General features: G+C 37.9%; 4 protein-coding genes across 5 annotated transcripts in view; 1 reads left to right on the forward strand and 3 right to left on the reverse strand.

The window, feature by feature from the left end:
- apbb3 (amyloid beta (A4) precursor protein-binding, family B, member 3) overlaps nt 1–9,642 on the reverse strand; it is a 35,599-nt gene extending 25,957 nt beyond the window's left edge. Inside the window, exon 1 of the mRNA XM_017492074.3 lies at nt 9,364–9,642. Within this exon, the coding sequence (XP_017347563.1) occupies nt 9,364–9,412 (49 nt within the window). The 5' untranslated portion in view covers nt 9,413–9,642. The remainder of the gene's footprint in view (nt 1–9,363) is intronic.
- Nucleotides 9,643–11,993: 2,351 nt separating this feature from the next.
- On the forward strand, nt 11,994–18,324 carry LOC108278633 (SLC35A4 upstream open reading frame protein). Its single transcript, XM_047161767.2, has 4 exons — nt 11,994–12,239; nt 13,439–13,496; nt 14,093–14,179; nt 15,740–18,324. The coding sequence occupies exons 2-4, from the start codon at nt 13,482–13,484 to the stop codon at nt 15,932–15,934; spliced, it is 297 nt and encodes a 98-aa protein (XP_047017723.1). The 5' UTR covers nt 11,994–12,239; nt 13,439–13,481; the 3' UTR covers nt 15,935–18,324.
- Nucleotides 17,543–21,192, reverse strand: cd74b (CD74 molecule, major histocompatibility complex, class II invariant chain b). The gene is made up of 6 exons (XM_017492093.3): nt 21,033–21,192; nt 20,177–20,343; nt 19,791–19,867; nt 19,504–19,528; nt 18,135–18,340; nt 17,543–17,947 (listed from the first exon to the last, which is right to left on the reverse strand). Exons 1-5 carry the CDS (start codon nt 21,098–21,100, stop codon nt 18,135–18,137), a joined length of 543 nt encoding a protein of 180 aa, XP_017347582.1. The 5' UTR covers nt 21,101–21,192; the 3' UTR covers nt 17,543–17,947.
- Nucleotides 21,193–23,264: 2,072 nt separating this feature from the next.
- rps14 (ribosomal protein S14) overlaps nt 23,265–24,967 on the reverse strand; it is a 5,532-nt gene continuing 3,829 nt past the window's right edge. Inside the window, 2 exon segments of one of the 2 annotated variants that reach the window (NM_001200148.1) lie at nt 23,265–23,372; nt 24,462–24,538. In NM_001200148.1, the coding sequence (NP_001187077.1) occupies nt 23,305–23,372; nt 24,462–24,538 (145 nt within the window). In that variant the 3' untranslated portion in view covers nt 23,265–23,304. 2 annotated transcript variants of the gene reach the window in all.

Here is a 24,967-nt window from a genome sequence, read left to right on the forward strand (position 1 = left end):
CACTCATACACCTGCACATTAAGGTACGTATCCGTTGATACGTTGATAACATGATTTTTACAGTGACCCGAATCTAGACGGAGCTAGAAATATCTAGAATCATGTTATGCATGAATGAGTGTGTGAATTTGTGCATGCATGGTGACTTGTGATGAAATGTATTCCTGCCTCACCCACACTGTTCCCAGGATAGGCTCGTGATCCATTGACCAGTCTGACCATAATAAAGCAATAACTGCAGATGAATGAATGAATGAACAATTTGCATTTACATGGCATTACAGATAAATAGGGTTTTGTTTTTTTAAAACAATAGATATCACACTTCATCACTGCCAGTTGATTGCTGGAACATTTTTCAAAAATTTACATTTATTTGTGTAAATGTGGCTTCATCTAATCAAATATGTATAAATATGCATACTTAACAAATCCAAAACCCTAGTGTCTGGATGATGTTAGAACTAAAATGTTTATTTCGCTGTGAAGCCACTCACAACAATAGGGTTTTATTGCTGGAATATCTTTTTTTTCATTGTTAAGCGATTAGACTGTGAACTACTTAGCCTACATATTAATAAACCACAGTGACAGTGTTTCATTGACCAGTCATGAATAACTTATAGAAGAAGTACAAACTTGTATAATGTTCTACAGTGTGTGAAGTATTGCTTTTATGCTTTAGGCACTCATATTATGCACTGGGTGCCTGTTCAATTTTCAGTACATTAGGGAAGTATGCAATTGTCTGTCCAGTTAGTAAAATTTATATTTAATCATTAACTACTGAGTCTGACATAATTTGAATATATAACTTTACACTCTGTATTTCTACACTCTATATCTTACAATAAGAAACCCTCCTTAAACCCTCCTCCTGTCAGTCACAGCAGCACTAACCAATCGTGGGTGTGTGTGAGCTTGTGTATGCAGAAGAGGGCAAATAACGCTTTCCTACATGTGTGTTACTCTGCCCTGTGATGCAGCATGAGTAGCAGTTCAAAAGCATATGGTTGACTGGCTTGATGTTTTGTAGGACTCTTCCTCCTTCACTGCAGCATTTACAAAAGAAATGTAGGAATTATATAAAAATAATAATAATAAGTTAGGTTGGAAAGAATATTTGTATCCTACAAGAAATCTAGTTTGTGTAAATTTAAGGAGACTCATTAATGTGAACCTCAACTGATCATATTCAAATTGTATAACTGGTATTCAATTACTGCAAATTTATATGCAGTGATCGTGTATTTATTTTAATGTGAAAATCAGTCTTTTCGTAGTCATTAGAATTAAGAAAATTAAGGAAATTAACAACATTACCTCTTTCACAGTGGCCAGTGGTTGCTCAACGGTTAAGGCTCTGGGTTACTGATCAGAAGGTTGGGGGTTCAAGAATGAAGAATATCAGTGTAAATCTGATGGGAATTTTATGTAGGTTTGGCATAAAAACATTTACACTAAACTTGTGAAATGTCTGATAGATGAAGCTGATTAAGCCTAATTTTAATTATTTTAATATAAAAAATGTGCTGCTGCTTTAAGTGTGTGTTATTGTATTAATACTCTTCCTTCTCTATGAGCACTTTGCTCTGTACTTATTGAAAGTGCATGTCAAAAGTGCACGGTAAATAATATGTGTAACTCACAAGCTGCAAGCTCACAGAAAGGTGAAAGGTGTTCAGCTCAAAAGGTGAACATGTGAAATACAAAAAGTGAGTACTAAGTGCTGAGTAGTAGAGCATGCAAGGGATAAAATAAAAGATAGATAAGATGTCTATCCTTGGCTAGTGCTATAGTGCTCAGTAGAGTCTTAAATATTGCTTACACTATCAGAAAAGAGAACACACTCACTTGAATTGACATACTTTCATCCTTCACAATAAAGAAGAAATGTAGCTATATATTATTAATTTCCTAATTTAATTCAACTAAAAATGGTTCTAAGAAGCTGAAAGTAAAAAGTAAAAAGTGTAAGTATCCTGTAGGGTAAAATAATTTTTATATGATTTTTCATTTCTTCATTTTGTCCTGCAGTATGCAACGGTTTGCACTCAACAATAGTACATACTCATCTCAGCAACTGTAGCACTTCCCTGTAAACTTGTACTAAAAATGCTTCATCACGCTTCAATTATTTTATATATACAATCAAGTGTAAATATTTTTATATAGGATATTTGATAGATTTATGTATTCTCTTTCAAGCTCTGGCGAGCAGTGTTGGGTAAATTGCAAAATAAAATAATAATGTAAGTGGTCACTACAGATTACTAATTACTATTTTAATATTGTAATCTGATTACTGCATGTAAAATGTAATCAGATTACTAATTATTTTACTTTCACGTTACTTTCAAAACTTATCAAACCTACAAAAATACATTACAAAATGATACTCATAGTTCTTTCAGTAATTTTATTGCGCGTCAATGTATGACGTAATCAGAAAAAGTTGGACTTATCATAAAACTTGCCTTGGGTGTAGTCACTGTTTGTAGGACTACCAGACTGATAAAACATAAAGCCAAGGGGAGGCACAGCTAAGCTATCACTGTATAGGTTTCAAAGTACATTATCTTTCCTTATGCTCTGCTCATATCATGTTCACATAAACTGGAAGTCAAATAGACATTTACACATCCTGTTTTCCTGCTAGGCATCAGAGGCATCATGTTAGCACTAGGCATCATGTTATGTTTCAGTTTCCCATTTACTGGTTAAAAAAAATCTGCATATATCCATTTTTCCTCACATTGACTGTGAGCTAGCGTTTGGCAGAATTGAGACTGTCAGCCAATAAGACATGAGTGTTTCCACGTATTTTGTGTGATTGGTCTCGCTTCCGTTCACTGAAGATATAAAATTACAGGTGGTCTTCTTTTACTGACGTTCAGTTACATAGTGACAAACTGCTCCTAGTGGAGAATTGTTCAGAGCTAAAGAAAAAATCTCAAAATGTGATTTCTTTTAAAAATGAATTTTACTTAATATTGTTTTCTTAACTATAAATTTGTAATGCAACTAATGTAATTTTATTGACATCAGTAACTGTAATCATCCATCCATCTTCTATACCGCTTATCCTTTCTTCAGGGTCACAGGGAACCTGGAGCCTATCCCAGGGAGCATCGGGCACAAGGCGGGGTACACCCTGGACAGGGTGCCAATCCATTGCAGGGCACAATCACACACTACGGACACTTTCGACACGCCAAACCATGCATGTCTTTGGACTGGGGGAGGAAACCGCAGTACCCGGAGGAAACCCCCGCAGCACGGGGGGAACATGCAAACTCCACATACACAGGGCCACGGTGGGAATCGAACCCCCGACCCTGGAGGTATGAGGCGAACGTGCTAACCACTAAGCCACCGTAATTTGTATTTGTAACACGTGAGTGGCTGTGCAACAGGGTGAGACGCCAGTCACACACACACACAAACACACACACACACACACACACACACACACACTCTCTTATACACACCTAGGGGCAATTAGCGTAGCTAATCCTCCTACAAATGTAGTAAAGCAAAACAAAATATTCTCAAAAGCATACTTAAATACAGTATATAAGTATTTCTAGTTTGTTATTTAGTTGCCACTATGATAGGATAATGTTGTATCAAGTTCCCCCTTAGCTTAATCTCTATCACTTACCATAGTAGCTTGCTACACCACAACAGTGAAACAGCTCAATCAGAAGAGCTAAATCTTCCCGAGATGGCTCGCTACCTAGTCTCCAGCAGGTCTACTGAGACAGCAGTAATAGAGCTTAATCAGACTGATTCTGGTCAAGAGTTTTATCCTTGCTGTGCAATCCTGTCCTCACACTACCCAAACTTGACGGAGGTGATGGTAGGGGCTGAAAAGCGACAGTAGAGTAATTAAGGTGAAGAAAAAAAAGATGATGAAAGAAAGCCGATTCAAATAGAAGCTAAGTTATGAAGCAAGTTCTAAAAGCATAAGAGGGAGGATTAATAGCAGAATGAGATGAGATGAGTGCTTTTCAATTGCTTTATGTGAATGAGTGCATCTGGAGGACAGAGCAAACCCTGTGGCAGTCACAGAGGCAGACCAGATTAAAGGAATTAAGGGTCAGATTCAAATCTGCTTTTAGTTAGTGAAGAAGAAAGTAGATTCATTCCATACTGTAAGTCACACATTTATTCAAAGTAACTGTATGAATGTCACAGAAAGCTCATTAACTGAAGACAACTCCAGTGGAACCATCATTTAATGGATGTATTCTTCCTGAAAACCTCTCAGTACCCTGAGGTGGTGCCATGCTAGGTCTCTCTAACTGTCTAACTGTCCCTCCCTGAGTGCATGTAATGGAAGTTATTTTTAGGAGCTTCACTTTGCTAAGACTGAGACTTCTGGGGTGTTATGATATGCTGATATAGAATGGAAAAAAAATTAAATAATCATATCTTTAAAATAATTTCTGTAGTCAGGTCCATAAGTATTTGGACAATGACACAATTTTTGTAATTTCGCCACTGTACACCACCACAGTGAATTTGAAATGAAGCAATCAAGATGTGATTGAAGTGTAGACTTTCAACTTTAATTCAATTAACCGTTTAGGAATTGCAGCCATTGTTTCCAAAGTCCTTCCATTTTCACAGGTTCAAAAGTAATTGGACAAACTAACAATCATTAATATAATTAGGATTATTTTTATTGCTCGAATACAAATCCTTTGTAGTCAATTACTACCTGAATCTGGAACCCATAGACATCACCAAATGCTGAGTTTCCTTCCTTGAGATGCTTTGCCAGGCCTTTACTGCAGTTGCCTTCAGTTGCTGCTTGTTTGTGGGTCTTTCTGCCTTTAGTTTTGTCTTCAGTAATTGACAAGCATGCTCAATTGGGTTGAGGACATCTGACATTTAAGAATTTATTTGTAATAAGAGGCCTTTGGGTTATTTTCACGGTATGTTTAGGGTCAATATCTGTACTGTGAAGTGCCATCCTATCAGTTTTGCAGCATTTGACTGAATCTGAACAGAAAGTATAGCTCTATGCACTTTGTAATTCCTCATGTTACTTGTATTAGCAGTCACATCATCAATAAACACCAGTGTTACGTTCTCAATCGTATTTCTGTTTGTGTACTTAGCAAAAATAGAAACGTCCCTTTTTCAGGAGACTGTATTTTAAAGATAATTTAGTAAAATCCAAGCAAGTTTTACAGATCTTTATTGGAAAGGGTTTAAACAATGTTTTTGATGCTTGTTCAATGAACCATAAACATTTATTGCACATGCCTTAAGACATGAACATTTTACAGGCGGTAGGCAATTAAGGTCACAGTTACAATAACTTATCACACTAAAGAGACCTTTCTACTGACTCTGAAAAACACCAGAAGAAAGATGCCTAGGATTACTGCTCACCTGCGTGAACATGCCATAGGACTGCAGATGTGGCCGGAGCAGTAAACTGCAATGTCTGTAATGTAAGATGCCTAAGACAGGGAGACAGGAAGAACAACTGATCGTCCTTGCAGTGGAAAATTACATGTAACCATGTGTCCCCCTCAGACGTGATCGAGAACGTGCAATGCCTTGGTGGTAACATCTCACAGCAAGAACTGACAAATCTGGTGCAGTCCATGAGGATGAGATGCACTGTAGTACTTAAAGCAGCTGATGGCCACCAGATACTGACTGTTACTTTTTATTTTGACCCCCGCTTGGTTCAGGGACTCATTATTCCATTTCTGTTCATCAAATGTCTGAGAAACTTGTTCAGTTTATGTCTCAGTTGTTGAATGTTATTATGTTAATACAAATATTTACACGTTAAGAAATTTGCTGGAAATAAAAGCAGTTGAATGTGAGAGGACGTTTCTTTTTTTGCTGAGTATACTATGCGCCATTTGTGTGTCTATGTTGGTGGTGGGATGGGTGTCTTTTGTCTCCTCCTTCTCCCTTAGGCCCCGTTCACTGAAATGCGTCACGTTCTGGCTTGCAATTAGACGATCACAACTAGTACACGCAATTGGATGATCACAACTAGTAACTGCTTCTGCCTCGTGCTTTGGTATTGGTTGGCTGTACACATTCAGACGTGTACTTCGTCAGTCTCCATCCTCGGGAAAGATCATTGCCATAGCTTTGTACTAATGATATTTCTTTACGTGTGTTGATTCCTCCTGTGTATGGCCTTCTGCCTGTTCTTGACTTTGTGCGCTACCCCTTTATGTCTTGAGTGTTTCATGTGTGTGTGTGTGTGTGTGTGTGTGTGTATACAGTATCTCACAAAAGTCAGTACACCCCTCACATTTTTGTAAATATTTGATTATATCTTTTCATGTAACAACACTGAAGAAATGACACTTTTCTACAATGTAAAGTAGTGAGTGTACAGCTTGCGTAACAGTGTAAATTTGCTGTCCCCTCAAAATAACTCAACACACAGCCATTAATGTCTAAACTGCTGGCCACAAAAGTGAGTACACCCCTAAGTGAAAATGTCCAAATTGGGCCCAATTAGCCATTTTCCCTCCCGGTGTCATGTGACTTGTTAGTATTACAAGGTCTCAGGTGTGAATGGGGAGCAGGTGTGTTAAATTTGGTGTCATCGCTCTCACACTCCCTCATACTGGTCACTGGAAGTTCAACATGGCACTTCATGGCAAAGAACACTCTGAGGATCTGAAAAAAAGAATTGTTGCTCTAAATAAAGATGGCCTACGCTATAAGAAGATTGCCAAGACCCTGACACTGAGCTGCAGCACAGTGGCCAAGACCATACAGCGGTTTAACAGGACAGGTTCCACTCAGAACAGGCCTCGCCATGGTCGACCAAAGAAGTTGAGTGCACGTGCTCAGCGTCATATCCAGAGGTTGTCTTTGGGAAATAGTCGTATGAGTGCTGCCAGCATTGTTGCAGAGGTTGAAGGGGTGGGGGCTCAGCCTGTCAGTGCTCATACCATACGCCGCATACTGCATCAAATTGGTCTGTCATCCCAGAAGGAAGCCTCTTTTAAAGATGATGCACAAGAAAGCCCGCAAACAGTTTGCTGAAGACAAGCAGACAGGACATGGATTACTGGAACCATGTCCTGTGGTCTGATGAAACCAAGATAAACTTATTTGGTACAGTTGGTGTCAAGCGTGTGTGGCGGCAACCAGGTGAGGAGTACAAAGACAAGTGTGTCTTGCCTACAGTCAAGCATGGTGGTGGGAGTGTCATGGTCTGGGGCTGCATGAGTGCTGCTGGCACTGGGGAGCTACAGTTCATTGAGGGAACCATGAAAGCCAACATGTACTGTGATATACTGAAGCAGAGACTGGGTCGCAGGGCAGTATTCCAGGATGATAACGACCCCAAACACACCTCCAAGACAACCACTGCCTTGCTAAAGAAGCTAAGGGTGAAGGTGATGGACTGGCCAAGCATGTCTCCAGACCTAAACCCTACTGAGCACCTGTGGGGCATCTTCAAATGGAAGGTGGAGGAGCACAAGGTCTCTAACATCCACCAGCTCCGTGATTTCATCATGGAGGAGTGGAGTGGGTCGTAACACCAGTGACCCAGTTCCACTGGCAGCTAAACATGCCTGTGCCATAACACTTCCTTCACATGTTTGACAGATGATGTAGTATGCTTTTTAATCATGAGCCCTTCCTTTCCTTCTCCATAGTCTTCTCTTCCCATCATTCTGGTACAAGGTAATCTTGCATCAGAACTTTTTTTTTTTAGATGTTTTTAGCAAAATCTAATCTGGCCTTTCTGTTTTTGAGTGTTACCAGTGGTTTGCATATTGAGGTAAACGGTATGTATTTACATTCATGAAGGTGTCACTTGATTGTAGACTTTGACAATAATACACCTACCTCCTCCAGAATGTTCTTGACTTGGCTAGATGGTCTGAAGGGGTTTTTCTTCAAGAAGGAAGAAAGGAAGAATTCTGAAGAATCATCCATTTTAATTGTCTTTTGTGGCCTTCCAGGCCTTTTGGTGTTGTTGAGCTCACCAGTGCATTCCTTCTTTTTAATAATATACCAAATTGTTGATTATCCACTCGTAATATATCTGCTATCTCTGTAATAGGTCAGTTTTTTTTTTCAGCCAAATGATGGCCTCCTTCACTTGCATCGACACTTCTTTGGACCATATTGAGAGTTCCTATGAACAGCAACCAAATGCAAATTCAATGCTTGGAACCAACTCCAGACCTTTTATCTCCTAAATTTGCATGAAATAACAAGGAAGCAGGCCACAACTGTCCATGAAACTGCTTATCCATCAATTGTCCAATTACTTTTGAGCCTGTAAAAATGGCTGTAATTCCTAAATGGTTAATGCAATATTTTTGTTAAATCTCTTGAATTAAAGTCCCCACTTCAATCACATATTGATTGCTTCATTTCAAATCCACTGTGGTGGTATACAGAGGCAGAATTACGAAAATTGTGTCAGAAAATTGTCAGAGAGAGAGAGAGAAGATCTGGTGTAAGTCATAGTCCTGACATGTGTTAGAATCTCATGTGCATCGCTTCATGTGATGTCGCAACACAATTTCAACATTAATGGAATTTTGAAGGTATATTTTTATTTCAATACAAATTCCATTTTCCCCCCTACAACAATCAAATCCCCCAAGGCTTTGCTTAGCAATGCAAATCATCCTTGGGGCAACAGTTACCTAGACAACCCACCTACAATGTGGCAACCAAATGCTTATATGTCCCCAGGTCTTAAAGCACACCCTTCAATGAATCTCTTGACATTTAGCATTGGTGTGTATGTGTATATGTGATCATGCAAGAAAGAGATAGAGGTGGGGTGAGATGAGGGGGCATGATTGAGATCTAATGCACATGCACTTCCAGGAGTGCTGCGTGTAGAGTCAGGAAATTGCATTAAGCTGACAGCTGCCTCTCTGCGCAACAGTGGACTAGTGTAGTCCTGCAATACAGACGAGGTGACTGCTGCATCCATCTCCTGATTACTGCTACTGCTTGGTAAAATACTGCTTAATGTCCTATGAGGGCATTACACAGATATGTTTTGGTGATCAAGCCAACATTATTATCACTTTCAGAACTCTCAAATCCTATATGCATGCATGTTTGCACTTTTTGCAGAGTTAAAAAATGTCATCAGAAAAACATAAACGCAGTAACCAAGACTCTTTTTTGCAAAACTTGCCAGGTATTACTGGTTGCATGTGAGTCAGGACAATAATGCATCAGTATTTGGTACCAATAAAAAGCAAAGGAAATCACACACCTGCAGAGAAGAACAACCCGAACATCATGTTTCCTTTTGCTCTTTCATGTTCTAGGATGAGACAAAAGAGAGAGAAGGAGAGGGGAAGAGCGAAGGAGTCATGCACTCACCTTCATAATTGACTATGATGATGGCGAGCATGTAGTCCTTTCCCAGCATGATGAGGTATATGTTCTCGGAGGTCCCCTGAGGTTAGCTGAGACACATTCCAGACCAAAATGTCCCGTTCATCTGTACACACTCACACACAAGCCAGGGACACGGTCGCATACCAAGCAGATTACAAGACTCCTTTTCTTCACTCTGTTTTTTCTCTTCCCTTTCTTTCTCTTAGTCTTTATTAAGCATTTCTCCCCCAACACCTGCAGTGGCTCAGTAATAGCAGTCAAAACCACACCAGCTTTGTCTGACTGACTGACTGACTGACTCCTCCTTCTCTCACTACTCCGTTCTTTGCCTCTCTCTCTCTCTCTCTCTCTGGTTGAGATTGAAGTGAGTCTGTTAGTAAGCTCCTGAGGTGCTGCCACCCCTCCTCTCTTTCTTATGTTGTGATTGCGTTCATTAAATCCTGCAGCAATGACACCCCCCTTCCCCATCTCTCTCTCTCTCTCTCTCTCTCTCTCTCTCTCTCTCTCTCTCTCTCTCTCTCTCTCTCTCTCCCTGAATCCCAGTCTCCATGGTGGTCATGGTTATGCCTTAAGGATGGCTGAGCATCAGTCAGATATGTCCATCTATCTATCTATCTATATATATATATATATATATATATATATATATATATATATATATATATATATATATATATATATATATATATAGTGTGTGTGTGTGTGTGTGTGTGTGTGTGTGTGTGTGTGTGTGTGTGTGTGTGTGTTAATTGTGCAATACTGTATGTGCCTTCTTGTAGTCTATAGGAGAAAAAAGTAATTGGGATGAACTTTAGGTTTGATGTCATTAATCTCCCCAGTTATAGGGATTAATGACTTCATATCTGACCCACACAGAGACAGAGAGTAACCTCCATCTGTCAAATCATACACAGTGGGAACTGACCTCTTTTTTCACTTTAAACCCAGATGCTTAGTGTCAGTTTGTGTGATAAAAAAAAAAAAACATACACACACACACACTGCACATGGAACACAAGATACATGCAAATGATTATGTGGAACATGGAACACATGGGGTGGTCACACGAGTTGCTCTGACACACGCTGACCTCAAATCACATCTGTGAGAAGTTGATTACACCTATTCGATTCACCCAGACTCATACTGATTGAAATCATCATTGCTGTGTTTTGACTAAAATCTCTTATGTATTAGAAAGTAGAGCAACTATGAAGCCTAAACAGTAAAGGTGCCATTGATTTTTGCACTAATGAATGAATGAAATATTATGCAAATGTGGTTTTGTTCTGTGAAGTACTATGTGGTGTCATTCCTGTTGAACATGCCACTGGAAGAACAGTCATGAATTATCTGGACCTGTTTGAAATGCATTTTTAATTTACTGAATATTCATGCCATGCCCCAGAGTTAATGGCAGTTCCCATTTGAGTAAGAAGTGTGTGTGTGTTTGTGTGTGTGTGTGTCTGTGTGTATACCCTGGTCCACCTTAACTCGTCACGCCGTCTAAGGTCCGACATGCACCAGCCTCCGTTTGCGTCATCATGCTCATCGTCGCTGGGTTGCCATAGCAACGACGTCTCCATATTGTTGTTATTTTTGACAGCGTGGAGGACATAAGCTACTTCACAGGACCGGCCTCTTTTTTTCTTTTTTGGCTCACATCATCGTATATTTCCCGACCCATAGTCTAAATATATCTTTGAATTAATTATTAATTTGCTATTAATAATTACAATTATGAGTGAGATTTTTTTTTGGGAGGGGGGATAAATGGATAAATGAATCATCACAAAGATTTTAACAAAATATCAAAAGGTTATCACACAGTATAATTCATCCAATAAGGTTCGTTTTTAACGATTTTGATATTATGCATAATAAAATATAACTGCTTTAAAGATCATTTAAAATAAAATAGTATTTATGAACATGGCTGAATGGCTGTGTTTCAAATCTTCATTCCAGACCATCTGAATCAAACTCAGAGTGGCTCACTCTCCCGCCCTGACTGGGGCAGCTGCAGGGTTGCCAGATCTCTGTTTTCCGAGTACTTTGGCTCAGTTGTCGGGTTGACTGTTTTCTCCCAGTGAGTTGTGTTTATATTAATTATCTTAATCTTCTGCGAGTCAAATAGAAAAGAAGATTTTTTAAACGCATCCGGAAAATGCACAGGCTATCACACACATATGCAATATAGTGAATAGGTGAAAAGATGGCAATAATACGTAACTACATTGAATTACAGTAACTCTAATAGCTGTTAACTCTAGTACTGTAAACACTAGTAACTGTTAACCATTAAAACCATTACCAAATCGTTTCCATTATGTACTATTCTGTATTAAGGATGTAGGTAGGTACTTAATGGTATCCACTAGACATAACATGTCATCAATATAAGGCAACAAATTACCAGTAGAGACCCACAGGGACCAATACAATTCCCATTATATCCATTAAAACCATTACAAGTTCTATGATGGTTTGTATTGTGTTTTTTTTTTCAGCATGAACAATATTTTCATTAGGAGTAGTATATTACTAGGCACAGAGGGTTGCTGTTTTACAGCCCCAGGTTATCTGGTTCAATCCTGAGCTCAGGTTACTGTCTGTGCAGAGTTTCATGTGTCTGCTTGGGTTTCCTCTGAGTTCTCTGGTTTCCTTCTGCCTCCCAAAAACATGCCAGTATGTGGATTGGGTAAGATACATTGCCCTTAAGTGTAAATGAGTGTGTGAATGTGTGTCCTATGATGGATTGGCATTCTATCCAGGGTGTACTCCCGCCAGTATTCCAGGGATAGATGCACCACGGCCCCGATCTTAGTAAAAGCGGTGACTGAAAGTGAGCAAACAAGTGAGTATTGAGTGAGTGAATGAGTGAGTCAGTGAGTATGAAACTATTTATGAATATCACTACTGCAACCATAAATATGATTCTGTTATCTCTCTCTTATATAACTACATATGACATCATTCATTTGTATATTTGATTTGCATGTGCAACTTTGCACATTAACATTCCCTGCTACTTTACAATGCAGGACCGAATTGTTGTCTGTGACTGTCATTTGAATGCTCCTCTTCTACTGTTCTATTACACTATTACACCTCTGATTGTAGTGTCTGCAATAATAACCTATGGTGCTTTTATAACATGCACATACACTTGTTTAATGTATTGTTCATTACTATCACTGCATACAGTCACTTTACCTACCATGCACAAGTCACTTTATATGTTCATACATGTTCTGTTAATAGTTTCAGGACTATTAACAGAATTTACATTATCAATATTAGTGTGGAATATAGTTTAGGTTGTGTATTGTATAGTATATTATCTGTACTTATTGATTATTTTGCCCTGTCTGTCACTGTGTTACTATCCTCTTTTCTGATGTCTTATGTTGTCCTGTGTTAGTTGTATTATAAGTAATAGTACAGTATGTACACTATTATTTATATTTCATGCATACATACAGCCAAAAGTTTGCAGACACATGACTGTCACACGCATATATGGTTCTTCCTCAAACTGTTGCCATATAGTTGGAAACACACAATTGTCTAGAATGTCTTTGTATGCTGTAGAGTTACAATTTCCACTCACTGGAACTAAGAGCCCCAAACTTGTTCCAGCATGACGATGCCCCTGTGCACAAAGCCAGCTTCATGAAGACATGGTTTGCCAAGGATTGAGTGGAACAACTCGAGTGTCCTGCACTCAATGCACCAGGATGAACTGGAACACTGACTCCTTGCCTGGCTTCAGTGCCTGACCTCTTGTGGTTGAATGAACACAAATCCCCACAGCCACACTTAAAAAATCTAGTGGAAAGTCTTCCCAGAAGAGTGGAATAGAGTTATTATAACAGCAAAGGGGGAATAAATCTGGAATGGGATGTTCATATTGTTATGATAGTCAGGTGCTTACAAATTTTTGGCTATATATCGTATAAGACATTCAAACCTAATTTAATATCTATTCTATTCTATTGGTTTAATTTTGACTGATTTTAAGTGGCAGTTGAAATGCGCTTTTGTTTTTGTAAGGCATATCTGGCAACCCTGACTAGCTCTCCTCTCACACGTGAACATGGCGGACGATAAGGTTTGTAAAGTTTTGGTTATTTATTTAACGTGTAATAATTTATATAGTCACTTCGGTGCGAGGTGTTCGGTTAGGTTGTTAGCGTTTGTGGCATGTAGCCTACATTATGAAACTATTAAATTCTGAAACTTCACATTAGCGTGTGTATGTGGTGGTTTCAAAGTAACAAGTTAACGTTGTGTCATGAACACCAAGTCAGTTTGTCCTGTTGGTCCATCTAGAACTTCCTATATCGTTGTTTAAATATTTTTTTTTTTATTATTATTATTATTTTGTTAGTGTTTTGTATTTTGAGTACTGTTTGGCACACTCTGGTCAGCAGTAGTGACTCATTGTAGTGACTCATTTTGTCCACTTTAATTTCTGTACATGTCTCTTGCAGTCCTTACCATTGTGCTGATCAAACATGTTTCTAGCTTTGAATAAATCTCTAAGTGTAATAAATATGTTCTTATCACTTTTGTTTACTTTGTACTAGCTGAAGCTGCACCATTTTTTTTTGTAAGAAGTGACAGCAGGTCTGGAGTCTGGAGCAGGTTTTCTGGTTGTTGGGAGAACCTTTCCCAGTGTTATCTGTGTCATGTTGTGTGTTGTAGGACCCTTTCAGGCAGCTGAAGGATCTTACGCAGCTTAAAGGCCAGCTGGAGGACATTCGGCAGCGAGTGGAGAGTGAGGTTCCTCAGGTAAACACTTGCATGACTTCAGACCTGCAGTTCTTCTCTGCCTTTTGTATATATTAAACATCTTGTTAGAGTTAAACATAATGGGAAATTAAATTTATGGCCAAACCTGAAGCATCCTCCTCAGCTGTTCTGAGGTCAGTTAAAAACCATTCATCACTGCTGATTGGGTCTTTATCACTTTCACTACATTCTGCCACGATGTTATCAGGATGTTGCTGTTTCCTAGTCACATTTGACAACTGGAGATGCTACATTTGAATAATAAAAAAAAAAAACCTTCCAAAACGACCAAGGTCCAGACCTCAGTGTCCTCATATTTAGTTACAGCCATTGTAACAGCTCTTTACCTTTTGTATTGTTTTTCATTTTGTCTAATTTAGATACACATCGTAAAAATGTAACCACTTAAACTCCTTCCAACTCCACGGACTTGTTAACGGATCTACGTTTACCTTCCAGACTCTCATAACCACAAAATATTCGCATGGTTTTCACTGTGGTGACTTAGTAGTAGTAGTAGTAGTAGTATTAAATACAGAAAATATACTTAAAGATCAACAGGCAGATAATTAAATCTGAACATTTCAGGGGTTACATGGACCAAAAATTCTAATTTGTTGAATTGTGTCTATTGAATTTTCAATTGAATTGTGAATGTGTCTGTTGATTTATCTACATCAGTGGTTCTTAACCTGGGGGTCGCAAAGCAGTAGCAAGGGGGTCGCCGGAAAACTTTTATTTTAAACGATTGTACAAAGAGGTTCACACAAAAGCCATTGGTGGGTTTTTGGATATCTGTGCATGCCAAATACAGAGAACTGAGTGACAGCAGTGAAAAAAACCTCTCCCATTTGCATCGACCCCATCTCTTTGAGGCTGGTTTTTCAGCACTGGTGTACCCGAAGAACAAGTATAGAGCCAGACGAACATAGTTTGCATCTTTTCCTCAGCCCTACTGAGCCATAACTGTACTGCCTTGCACCTTCCCACTGAGTGAGTAATCTGAAACATTTGGAGGCGGTCGCAAAGCATTGCCATTCTTAAAAGTGGGTAAGAAATGCTACTATGTTTACTTCTGATGCTGTGCACAGTCATGTTGAGTTGACGTCACTTGCTGAATTTGGAGGAACTCGGAGACCATCTTGACTTCCTGAGTAGGAATTCCAAATTTTGAGGGTCATTTTCTTTGGTTTTTCTTGGTCGGGGTCGAGATTTACGAGGACCTTTAGTCAAATGCAGCAATATGGCTCTAAATTGAAATCTATTTAGTGGGGCCAGATTGGAATCTTTTGTCAGGCTGGTCCTTTACTGTGGTCCATATAGTCAACACCTCTGGTGTATCCAGCTAATATCTCAGAAAAATCCTGTCTGCAAACTATGAAATATATTCAAATATGGGTAAATTATGTTCTTACGGTAATGAACCCACACTTGGAAGCAGACAGGTTGCTTTAATCTGCAAGTTCATAATATTGCTGATTTAGGATTAGTACAAACACATGCATCTACACAAATGTAAAAATCTGAACCCAACATAACTTACCTGTTGTTTTGTTTCAGGGTGGGAGTGTTCTGAGCTCTCCCTTGCTCAAGGGCTTCCTAGCTGGATATTTCATAGCGAAGCTGCGTTCAGCAGCCATTATGGGCGTGCTTCTGGGAACTTGCACAGGCATCTACGCTGCACAGAACTATAACATGCCCAACATCGAGCAGACCATCAAGGGCTATTTCAACTCTTTTAAGAAAAGTAAATAGAGTTATGGACATGGACGGTGTTTGGGAAGAATCATCAACCTCAAAAGTCTTTCCAGGAAGTACTACATCCCTACACAAGTCATACAGTTTTAGAGGGACTGGCAAGTCTAAAGCATGTGTAAACCTTTAAAGAGATGTTACCTGGTTGCCAGTATGAAAGAAATATACACTTGAAGCTTTGAGTTTTCCTAAAGAGATGTAACATAATAATCATCAGTGTAGAGCCGGTATCACTTTCAGCACTCTCACTGATATTTAAAATGGTGAGCTAAACATTATGATCTGGGACCTGTCTAAAAGGTGTTGTTTTTTTTGTTTTTTTTTCCCCTAAAGATTTTCTAACATTCCAGTCAGCCTCTGTTGAAATTTGCACTGCAGGTTGGTTGAATTATTCACAGCATATACCGTGTCACCAGTGTCTAATTACAGCTCACTCGGCACTGATTTGAGCCCCTCAGTGTAGCTGATGGAGTGATGACCAGGCATGTGAGTGTTACTGCCTTTCTGATGCTGGGAGCACATTTGCACATTATCCCTGCGGGTTTGATATGTTGTGTTGAATGGGAGATAATGAAACAAATGTTTGTGTACCAAAAATGTTATCAGGGTTTGAACCAGTTGACTTCTATGCAGTTGGTTTAAAAATTGCTGACAAACGTATAAATGTTAATCCAGTGCTAAAATAGTGTGACGATTCTAAGTGCCATTGTCTTTCATCTCTTATTTCTTGACCAAAAGTAAGCACTCATTTGCAATATTCTGGCCAGTTGTAAAAGTATTGTTTTGTATGACACCATGTTTTAACAACCTTTCCTAGTATGTCATTTCTGTTACATCATTTTTGTCGTAATATGACTTTATTCATAAATACTTTTAATGGTAAGATATTTTCAGGTTGCTTCTTGAATTGTTTACCTCATTGTTTACACTTTAGTAAAAGTGTGTTACTGGCTTGTTGATACACCTCACTTTTAATTTCAAACCAGGTTTTCTGCACGCAATGTAAATGAGGTTTCACTTTTAATGTAAATTACGGATAGCCTGCGATGCGATAACTTTCCATTCTCACAGTACTGATATCGTTACAGGTGTGACCCCAAATGGTGAGGTGATAGGATTATCAAGACACAATGCCTTTCTGAATGAATATTACGGTCACGTACCCATTTGTTCAGAGAAGGTTCTTGATGTCCCACTGCCGCTCCAATGCTATAACTGATTGAATGTCATTTTAGGTGGTATTATACACATATTGCTGAGACTGAAGTGAATTGTCCCTTTGATAAATTAGCATTTTTGGGGAACAAGCTTATCCTAACATGTTTCGGGGGTGGAATCTGCAATTTCTTACAAATCTCATTGCAGTATCATTCAACATAAAAAGTTATTTTCTGTATAAATTATAATGGGGGGGCCTCGGTTATTATGAAATCTGTATTTTGTTGTTATAATTACAGAAGTGTATTCAACACAAAGTTTGCTTTTCATCACTGACTCAGTAGAGGTGTACTGTTTTACATTTCACATTAAATACTAGAGAGACTCACATAAAAATACTTGTCTCATCAATCCTCTGCTGGTTCTGTATGCAATAAATACTCACACATGTTTTGTTAGTACAAATTTATTTTCACCAATTTTAGTTGTCCAAATTTCATTATATTCTCATTAATATCATGCACTACTCAGTGTCTTATCACACACTGTAGTTTACTAAATGAAAAGGATAATAAGCATATTCTATTAAAATATGATATAACAAAGTAAGAATAGTTTCTCAGAACATGCCCAAACTAACCAAGACAGTGCATTATGCTTATCATTATATTATGATGCTTATGAAGCTTTATTTTAACCAACTATCCCAAAAATGTGTAATGCGCTTAATGTCTGCTCATAACAGTATTTAATGTTTCACACTACTTTAATTTCTGAAAGCCAGAAAAAGCAAATGGAAAAAAAGAGTCTTCATGTGGATGTGGATATTCATCCCTCAGTTCTTATTGGCAGATTCTGAAAAAGTGGAAAGGCAATTTTTCAGTGAAATATTCATCTTAATTAATGTAACATTAAACAGGAGATGCTAGTTATGTTGAATGTTATAAAGAATACTATTATTTCTAGAAGATCTGAATGCGGATGTACAGCTTCCACACAAAGCTTCCCAAAAATGACTGCTTGATGTTTTCTTCTGTATTACCTAAACCTTAGTGGCACTGCACTGAGCACGGCCCTCCACCACAGAGTCAGCAACTGCAGTTCCATTCTCGTCCACACACCAGCACCTAGCATTCTGCCAGCACTGCTCAGGTTCGTAGGCACCGTGCTCATCACACTTGGGCTTGAACAATGGCAGAGAGACTTGGACCAAACCTGCAGCCTCCTGCTGGCACTTAGTCAGAGGTGCTGAGGAAAGAACAAAAATCTAATTTTAAGCTTCAAAGTTAAACCTAAAGATGAAAACCTAAAAAACTACAAGAGGATGGGATTTCATATTTGAACCCTTTATTATTTTTACATGGCAAGAGGTAAGAGTTAATATGGAGGAATATGAAATTATCTATAATGGCAAACTTTGGTCTCAACCGCACGGTTCACACAGTAGTCCTGGACACATGAGTTTTTAAATATTAATTCTAAATATACTCACTAATGTTTACTATAAAACTTTCTAGTCTAAAATAATTTAAATAAATAAGTAAAATTAGAAACGTGCTTTTACTTGGCCAATGCTCTAATGTAAACTGAGAATAATCATGATTATATTATCCTACCAGCAGAAGGTTGGGGTGGGTTTCTCTCTTTTCCTTAAAAAATAACTTATTATTCATTCTTTATCATTCCCTTTATTATTTTGTTGTCTGAAATTATTTAGCACTAGTTTCTTTAGTTTTGTCTTGATTATTTTTCTAAAAAGTGGGACATCGATGAACGTTTGCACATTCTTGTCTTATAAGTCCAAGAAAGAAACAAAAAGTTTTTATGCTTTAGTATTTATAGAAGTGGTGAATATATAACAAAATTAACCATTTGTAATTTAAGTTTTTAACAGAGTATTTAGTAAACATACATATAAAAGTACTAAAAATCTGTTTTTTGATTGATTGATTGTTTTTAAAACAAACAATCCTCTTTAACATTTTTGGTCAGTTCGTTTTGATGAATTAATGAGATTTTACCTGAGCAGTATCCAAATAAATAATATGTAAAATAAATAAATAAAAATAGAATATTATAAAAATAAATCTCCATAATATAACTATCTATAATTTCAGACATAATTGTTTATATTCCAAATAAATAGATGAAAATTAAAAATGTCAAATCTAATCAAAATAAAATCACTACTTTGTGAGAGAAAATACATAATTGTGTAAACTGAGGCCAGATTACATCCTTATATCGGAACAATTCTGGTCACATGACCAGAAAGAATTTGATCAATTATGATATTGTTAGATTGTTGCTGCGTCATTTATAAATGACAAAAAAATTAAATCCCACATTGAGTTAAAAATGGTATGAATGGGCAGAAGACTGGAAGTGAATGTAGAAACAGTCTAACCTACCTTTAGGAGGAGGAGTGGACTCCACCTGGAAAATGCATCAAAATATCAAATCAAAGCTTCTAAAATAATGTTTTCCTCTTCCTAAACAGAATCATGGCCCACATTAAACCCACATTTATAATCCTCATACATGGGGAATGAAATAAAGGCTTCTATTGTCTACATAAAGGACTACACACACGACAGGGAGCTGAGCGTATTTTCTCGGTACAGCGTGAATTTTAGTTCAATCCTGCCACATGCTGGCCAAACTTTCATACTGCACATTAAAGGTGGAGTATCTTTACCTTCTTATCTGAGAAATCAGAAACCAGCAGAGGGAAGGAGCTCATGGGTACGGCCATCTTCATTGGCGTGCGATTAGCTGAATAGAGAAAAGGAAGTGAAAGGATGAATATTTTCAATTGTGTTTAAACAGGCATGCATATGTTTGGCTTTTTTTTTTTTTTTTTTTTTTTTTTTTTTTTTTTTTTAAACACGGGACATACTAAATACCAAAATGCATTAAAGTATTAAAGCAGCAATAAATAACATTTGATCCCAATCGCTGAACGAACCAAAACTTAGGAATTATTTGAGGAATGTTGCATATCGATCCTTTTACACCAAATTCGATTCAAACTCTAGAAAAACTTTGTTTCAGTATACAGTGCGTCTCACACAGCCGACTCACCCCTGGCCCTGACGGTCATCTCCTGCAGACGGTCCGAGCGTCTCTCCAGCAGGCTGAGCTTCTCGCTCTGCTTGTACACCGAGTAGGCAGTGAAGGCCTGACCTGCGATGAGCAAGGCAGCCAACACCGCCAGTCCTGCCACCTTCAGTGCCTTCTTGTTGGAACTCCTGAGACAGCAAATGGGAAGAATTATGATCTCAGCCTGACTTCTGTACCCCCCCGCATAGTCATGTCATATTTGGATAACATTTCATAATTTATAGTTTCCAAGGCCGTTTCTCGGACGCCTTCTCACTGCACATTAGTGTTTTCTTCTACCACCATTTTTTTTAATGCTGTCCAGGACAGGAAGCTGAAATGACTTGTAACTAATAAATGTAAAATTGCAAAAAAAAAAATTAAAATAAATAATAATAATAATAATTCACCTAAAATTGCTTATGTTTAAACGTATGCTAGTAAGACTATAAAGAATTCTATATAGATACCTGGTTTTTATCTAGTATATTATTTTTCATAGCTATTGTTTATGTCTTCAAATTTGAAAGTAACCTAGGAATATGTAGAGATAAGTAATTAGACAACTATATATTAATAGATAGATTTGTATAATCATGTGTTTTGATTTTAATAATTTCCACAATTTTACACTTAGGCTTACACGTAAGTAACTTATTTGTTTGAGCATTCTGAAATGGCTGTGTTCAAATGAATAGAAGAAACAAAAAATGGCATTTCAGCATTTTTTATGTAAGTAAATATAATGCTGATAATGGCAAGTAAATAATTAAAAAACAATTAAACAGATAAATCTTTATAAATATAATTATACGAATATATAAATTAAGTTTCTCACCCTGTCGAAGCCCTCAAAGCAATGGTAGGTTGCTCATTTGGAACAGAAATCAGTTGTTCCTCAGACATTTTGGATAAAAGTTTGATTAAATTTGCAGGAAAACTCGACAGCCAGACAGAGTCTTGCCTCTGCTCAGATTTGATAGAACTGAAGCAGAACTGATCAACACAAAAGAGGAAAAGTCCCAAACCAGAAGAAATGAATATTCATGAACAACTCTTTTTTTTTCTGATTCGCTAAGCAGGCTCCACGTCATCAGTTGCTAGGAGCAGTCTGGATTCAATCAGCACCGCTTTCTACAGCTCATTCCCATGTTTCTACTCTTTCACTTGTGTTCCCAAAGCAAATGTGGTCTATGAGAGTGAAATAAAATAACTTTACATAAAAAATGTAAAGTGGCTGTAAACGTGACTTAAATTGGGGCATGTATAATAGTTTAGCACTAATATAGCCTAGAAATATATAATTTTTTTTTTTAAAAGGACAAACCTTTTACCAGCTAGTAGGCTGGTTTGTGTGGTAGAAAGGAAGGTGGATAAAGTCGGATTCACAGCCTGAGGACTTTCATCACAGTCCAGAGTAAACAGAATTTAAAAAAGAGTAATAAAATAGAATCAAAAGTCTGTTTCAGTCATATGTTCCAAACCCTTGTCCTGCTGAACGCCTTGTCCTTTTTCTTCTACGCACAACTGTCTAACTGATTAGTTGAATCAGTGTGCAGACTAGGGGGTACTCCAGGAACAGCCCTGGGAACCTGCACTCTTAGAAGAAAAGGGGTCATAAAAAGTACCTTTCTTTGTTTCCCTCAAGAGTACATCTTTTGCAGCTATAGTTTATCTTTTAAAGGTCCATGTACAGTAGTGTAGCTCTTAAAACAAATACTGGACCTTTGGTGTACCTTAAAAGGTACACTATATCCACATTTATATACACAGATAACAGATATACTATACAGCTAAATGTTTGTGGACACTTGACCATCATACCCATATGTGGTTCTTCCCTAAAACTGTTGCCACAAATTTGGAAGCACACAATTGCATAGATTTTTCCAGCATGACCATACACAAAGCGAGCTCTATGAAGACATGCTTTGCCAAGGATAGACTGAACACTTCAGGGATGGGCTGGAATGCCCCCAGGCCTCCTCACCCAACATCACTGCCTGACCTCAATAATGCTCTTGAGGCTGAATGAACACAAATCCCAACAGCCACACTCCAAAATCTAGTGGAAAGCCTTCCCAGAAGAGTGGAGATTATTATAATAGTAAAGTGGGACTAAATCTGGACTGGGATGTTAAAAGCACAAGTGATGTTCAGGTGTGCGGACACATTTCACCATATGGTGTACGATACATAGTAAAGGTACAACAGGTAAGGCAAGGAAAGGTACAGTTTTGTACTTTTTTTCTGAGATTACAGTTGCAATCAATTATTCAACCCCATTGCAAATCAGCACTAAAGATGCTTGCCATGAAGGGGTTAAATAATTCTGAAACTGGAGAAATCATCATATGTTGCATTTTCAGTTGAATTTGGGGAAACCACTTGTTCAACATGACGAATGCTTCAATTGCTTTTGTTTGATTTGTTCTTTGCAAACAGCTGAAAGTCTTTAAATTGACAAACCTGATTTGCAATGGGGAGTTGAATAATTTTGATTGCAACTGTACATGGTTTAAACCAGTTTCTTGTATGCATAAATACTGCAAACCAAATCTCATGGGCTGAAATGTTGACAATAAGACTTTTTAAAACAAAAGCAAAACACTTGATTTTATTAAAACGTCAGTCAGAGAAATGATGAAGTGGAAACAGGGCTAGAGGAAGTAAAAGTCTCAGACAAGCATAACTGTGGCTCACGAATGTCTGTTCCGCATATTTTTCCCTGTAATGAACATCTCGGGCCAAGAAACCTTTTACGTAACATGCTAAAACCATAAGCAGTGAACACACATTTAGCACAGCATGCTGTTTCTACATTTAATATGAATGGATAAGTAATTCAAGATACAATTCATAAAACAAGTACAAATGATAATTAAGTTTTGTTTATACCGAATAGCCTTTCATCTTTTTATAATTTGTACAATGTTTTGCAGTCCATGTAAATTTCACTTAAATATTTGTATAATGGTAAAAATGGAAAATAATCATAGATAAAGTGTCTGTAAATGGGAATGAGGATCACTTTTTATGAATGCTTGAACATAAGAGACAAGAGTCTTGAGACTATTTGACTTTTTATTTGGAAAAAAATCCATAATGGTTTACAGACGACGCCCACGGCGACCTCCCTTTCTGCGGGTGCTGTCTGATGGAATTGGGGTGACGTCCTCTGGTAGAAGAAAAGACAATCAAGGTTAACTCCTGCACTGTACCTTACAGCTTAACAAGACCGACACCAAAAACACAGACCTACTTCTACCCCTACTCACATTCAAAACGGAACATTTTGCCCGGTTCATTGGCTGTAACCTTGGGTGATGTGTTTATTGTAAACATACAAGGTGTGTAGAAATCCCACAGTTCGGTCTTTGTGTGACCATCACACAAACACTGCATTTATGTCCATGCCTGTTGGCCTTTCTCTGGCAAATTACTCAGGATTGAACAGATTGTTTTTAAATTGCTGCAGAATAAGAATATAAAATGCCCATGAGGTGGAGGTCCAGGCCCTCCTACCAAGGTGGAGTCAAGCCAAAAGACTAAGGGATGGAATGTCTTTCAGGCTAGACAAGTGTGTTTGTGTTTTTAAAGGATCAGGTCTAGCTCGACCCTCTGGACCTTCGGTTCTGCAGTTTTCATGGTTTCGAGGATTTCAAGGTTCCTAACCCTTGTCTTCATGTACAGCATATAAAAATTACCACTGACCTTGTACACTGTATATAAAAAGGTCTAAACTGTCTTTTTGGCAGAACAGAGCATTAGTACAGTGCAGACATGCCAAAACTATCTTATAAACTACTAGCTACAGGCAGTTATATAACGAGCTTGATCATCCAGCCGTTTAAAAATACACACTAAAAAGGCATAGTTTATATGTCTAATACACCACTCGGTGATCGAGGCAAAAGAAACCAAAATATTTCTGCTTTGGAATCAATCAGAGAGAAAAAAAAACAGACTAGCCAAAAATGATCAGAGTAGGGGTGAATTTGCGGTTTATAAATGTTAAAAATCATTGGATTGTCCTTCATATCAGCAGCTTTAATAGTGTCTCAGCCTAAGAAAAATTTAATATTAACACTACACATCATTAAAACATCAAAACAGTGTCATTTTTTAAAAGCAACTTTTCATCCTTAAGTTCCATTTTTATCTGCTTAGATCAGCAGGCCATGAAAGTTCGGGATTAATTTGGACGTGTCCCGTAAAATCTTTTTTTTTTATTGCTTCACTGCGTGTGTGACAGGTTTCCACCTACCAATGCGGCCGATCTTCATGCCGGAACGAGCCAGAGCCCTGAGAGCAGACTGAGCACCTGGTCCTGGGGTCTTAGTTCTGAATAAAAGATATTTAAAAAATTAGGATCAGAACACAAGACCACAGTGACAACTGAAAACAAAAATACCCCAGAGCACCGCCAGGATTACGAGGAATATAACAGTTTTAAACACAACTACAATGTACAATAACCAAAGGGCCAACTGTGTAACCTTACAGCAGGTGTCAAACCCGTTTTAGAAGAAAGGCCACGTTATGCTCGGTCAAGTGGGTCGAGGGAAAATTTTTAAAGACAAACACCACATGAGCCTTTTAAATGCATGTTTATCTGCCTTCATCAGATATATTACACACCTGAAGTGAACCTAAAAAACACACAAAATTATAGTTTGTCTTGCATAAGTATTCACCCCTTGCACTTTTCTACAATATTGTAGACTTACATCCTGAGCCCAAAATAGACTTAATTGGAATTTTTTGTCATGA

This window comes from Ictalurus punctatus, chromosome 18, assembly GCF_001660625.3.
Source record: "Ictalurus punctatus breed USDA103 chromosome 18, Coco_2.0, whole genome shotgun sequence".
In the NCBI taxonomy this organism is placed as follows: domain Eukaryota; kingdom Metazoa; phylum Chordata; class Actinopteri; order Siluriformes; family Ictaluridae; genus Ictalurus; species Ictalurus punctatus.

Coding starts and splice junctions, on each gene's coding strand:
- LOC108278633 (XM_047161767.2), top strand. Junction 14,180..15,739: donor TGGAGAGTGAGGTTCCTCAG/GTAAACACTTGC, acceptor GTTTTGTTTCAG/GGTGGGAGTGTTCTGAGCTC.
- cd74b (XM_017492093.3), bottom strand. CDS start 21,100: ATGTCTGAGGAACAACTGATTTCTGTTCCAAATGAGCAACCTACCATT. Junction 20,344..21,032: donor GCTTTGAGGGCTTCGACAGG/GTGAGAAACTTA, acceptor TTGCTGTCTCAG/GAGTTCCAACAAGAAGGCAC. Junction 19,868..20,176: donor GATGACCGTCAGGGCCAGGG/GTGAGTCGGCTG, acceptor TTCTCTATTCAG/CTAATCGCACGCCAATGAAG.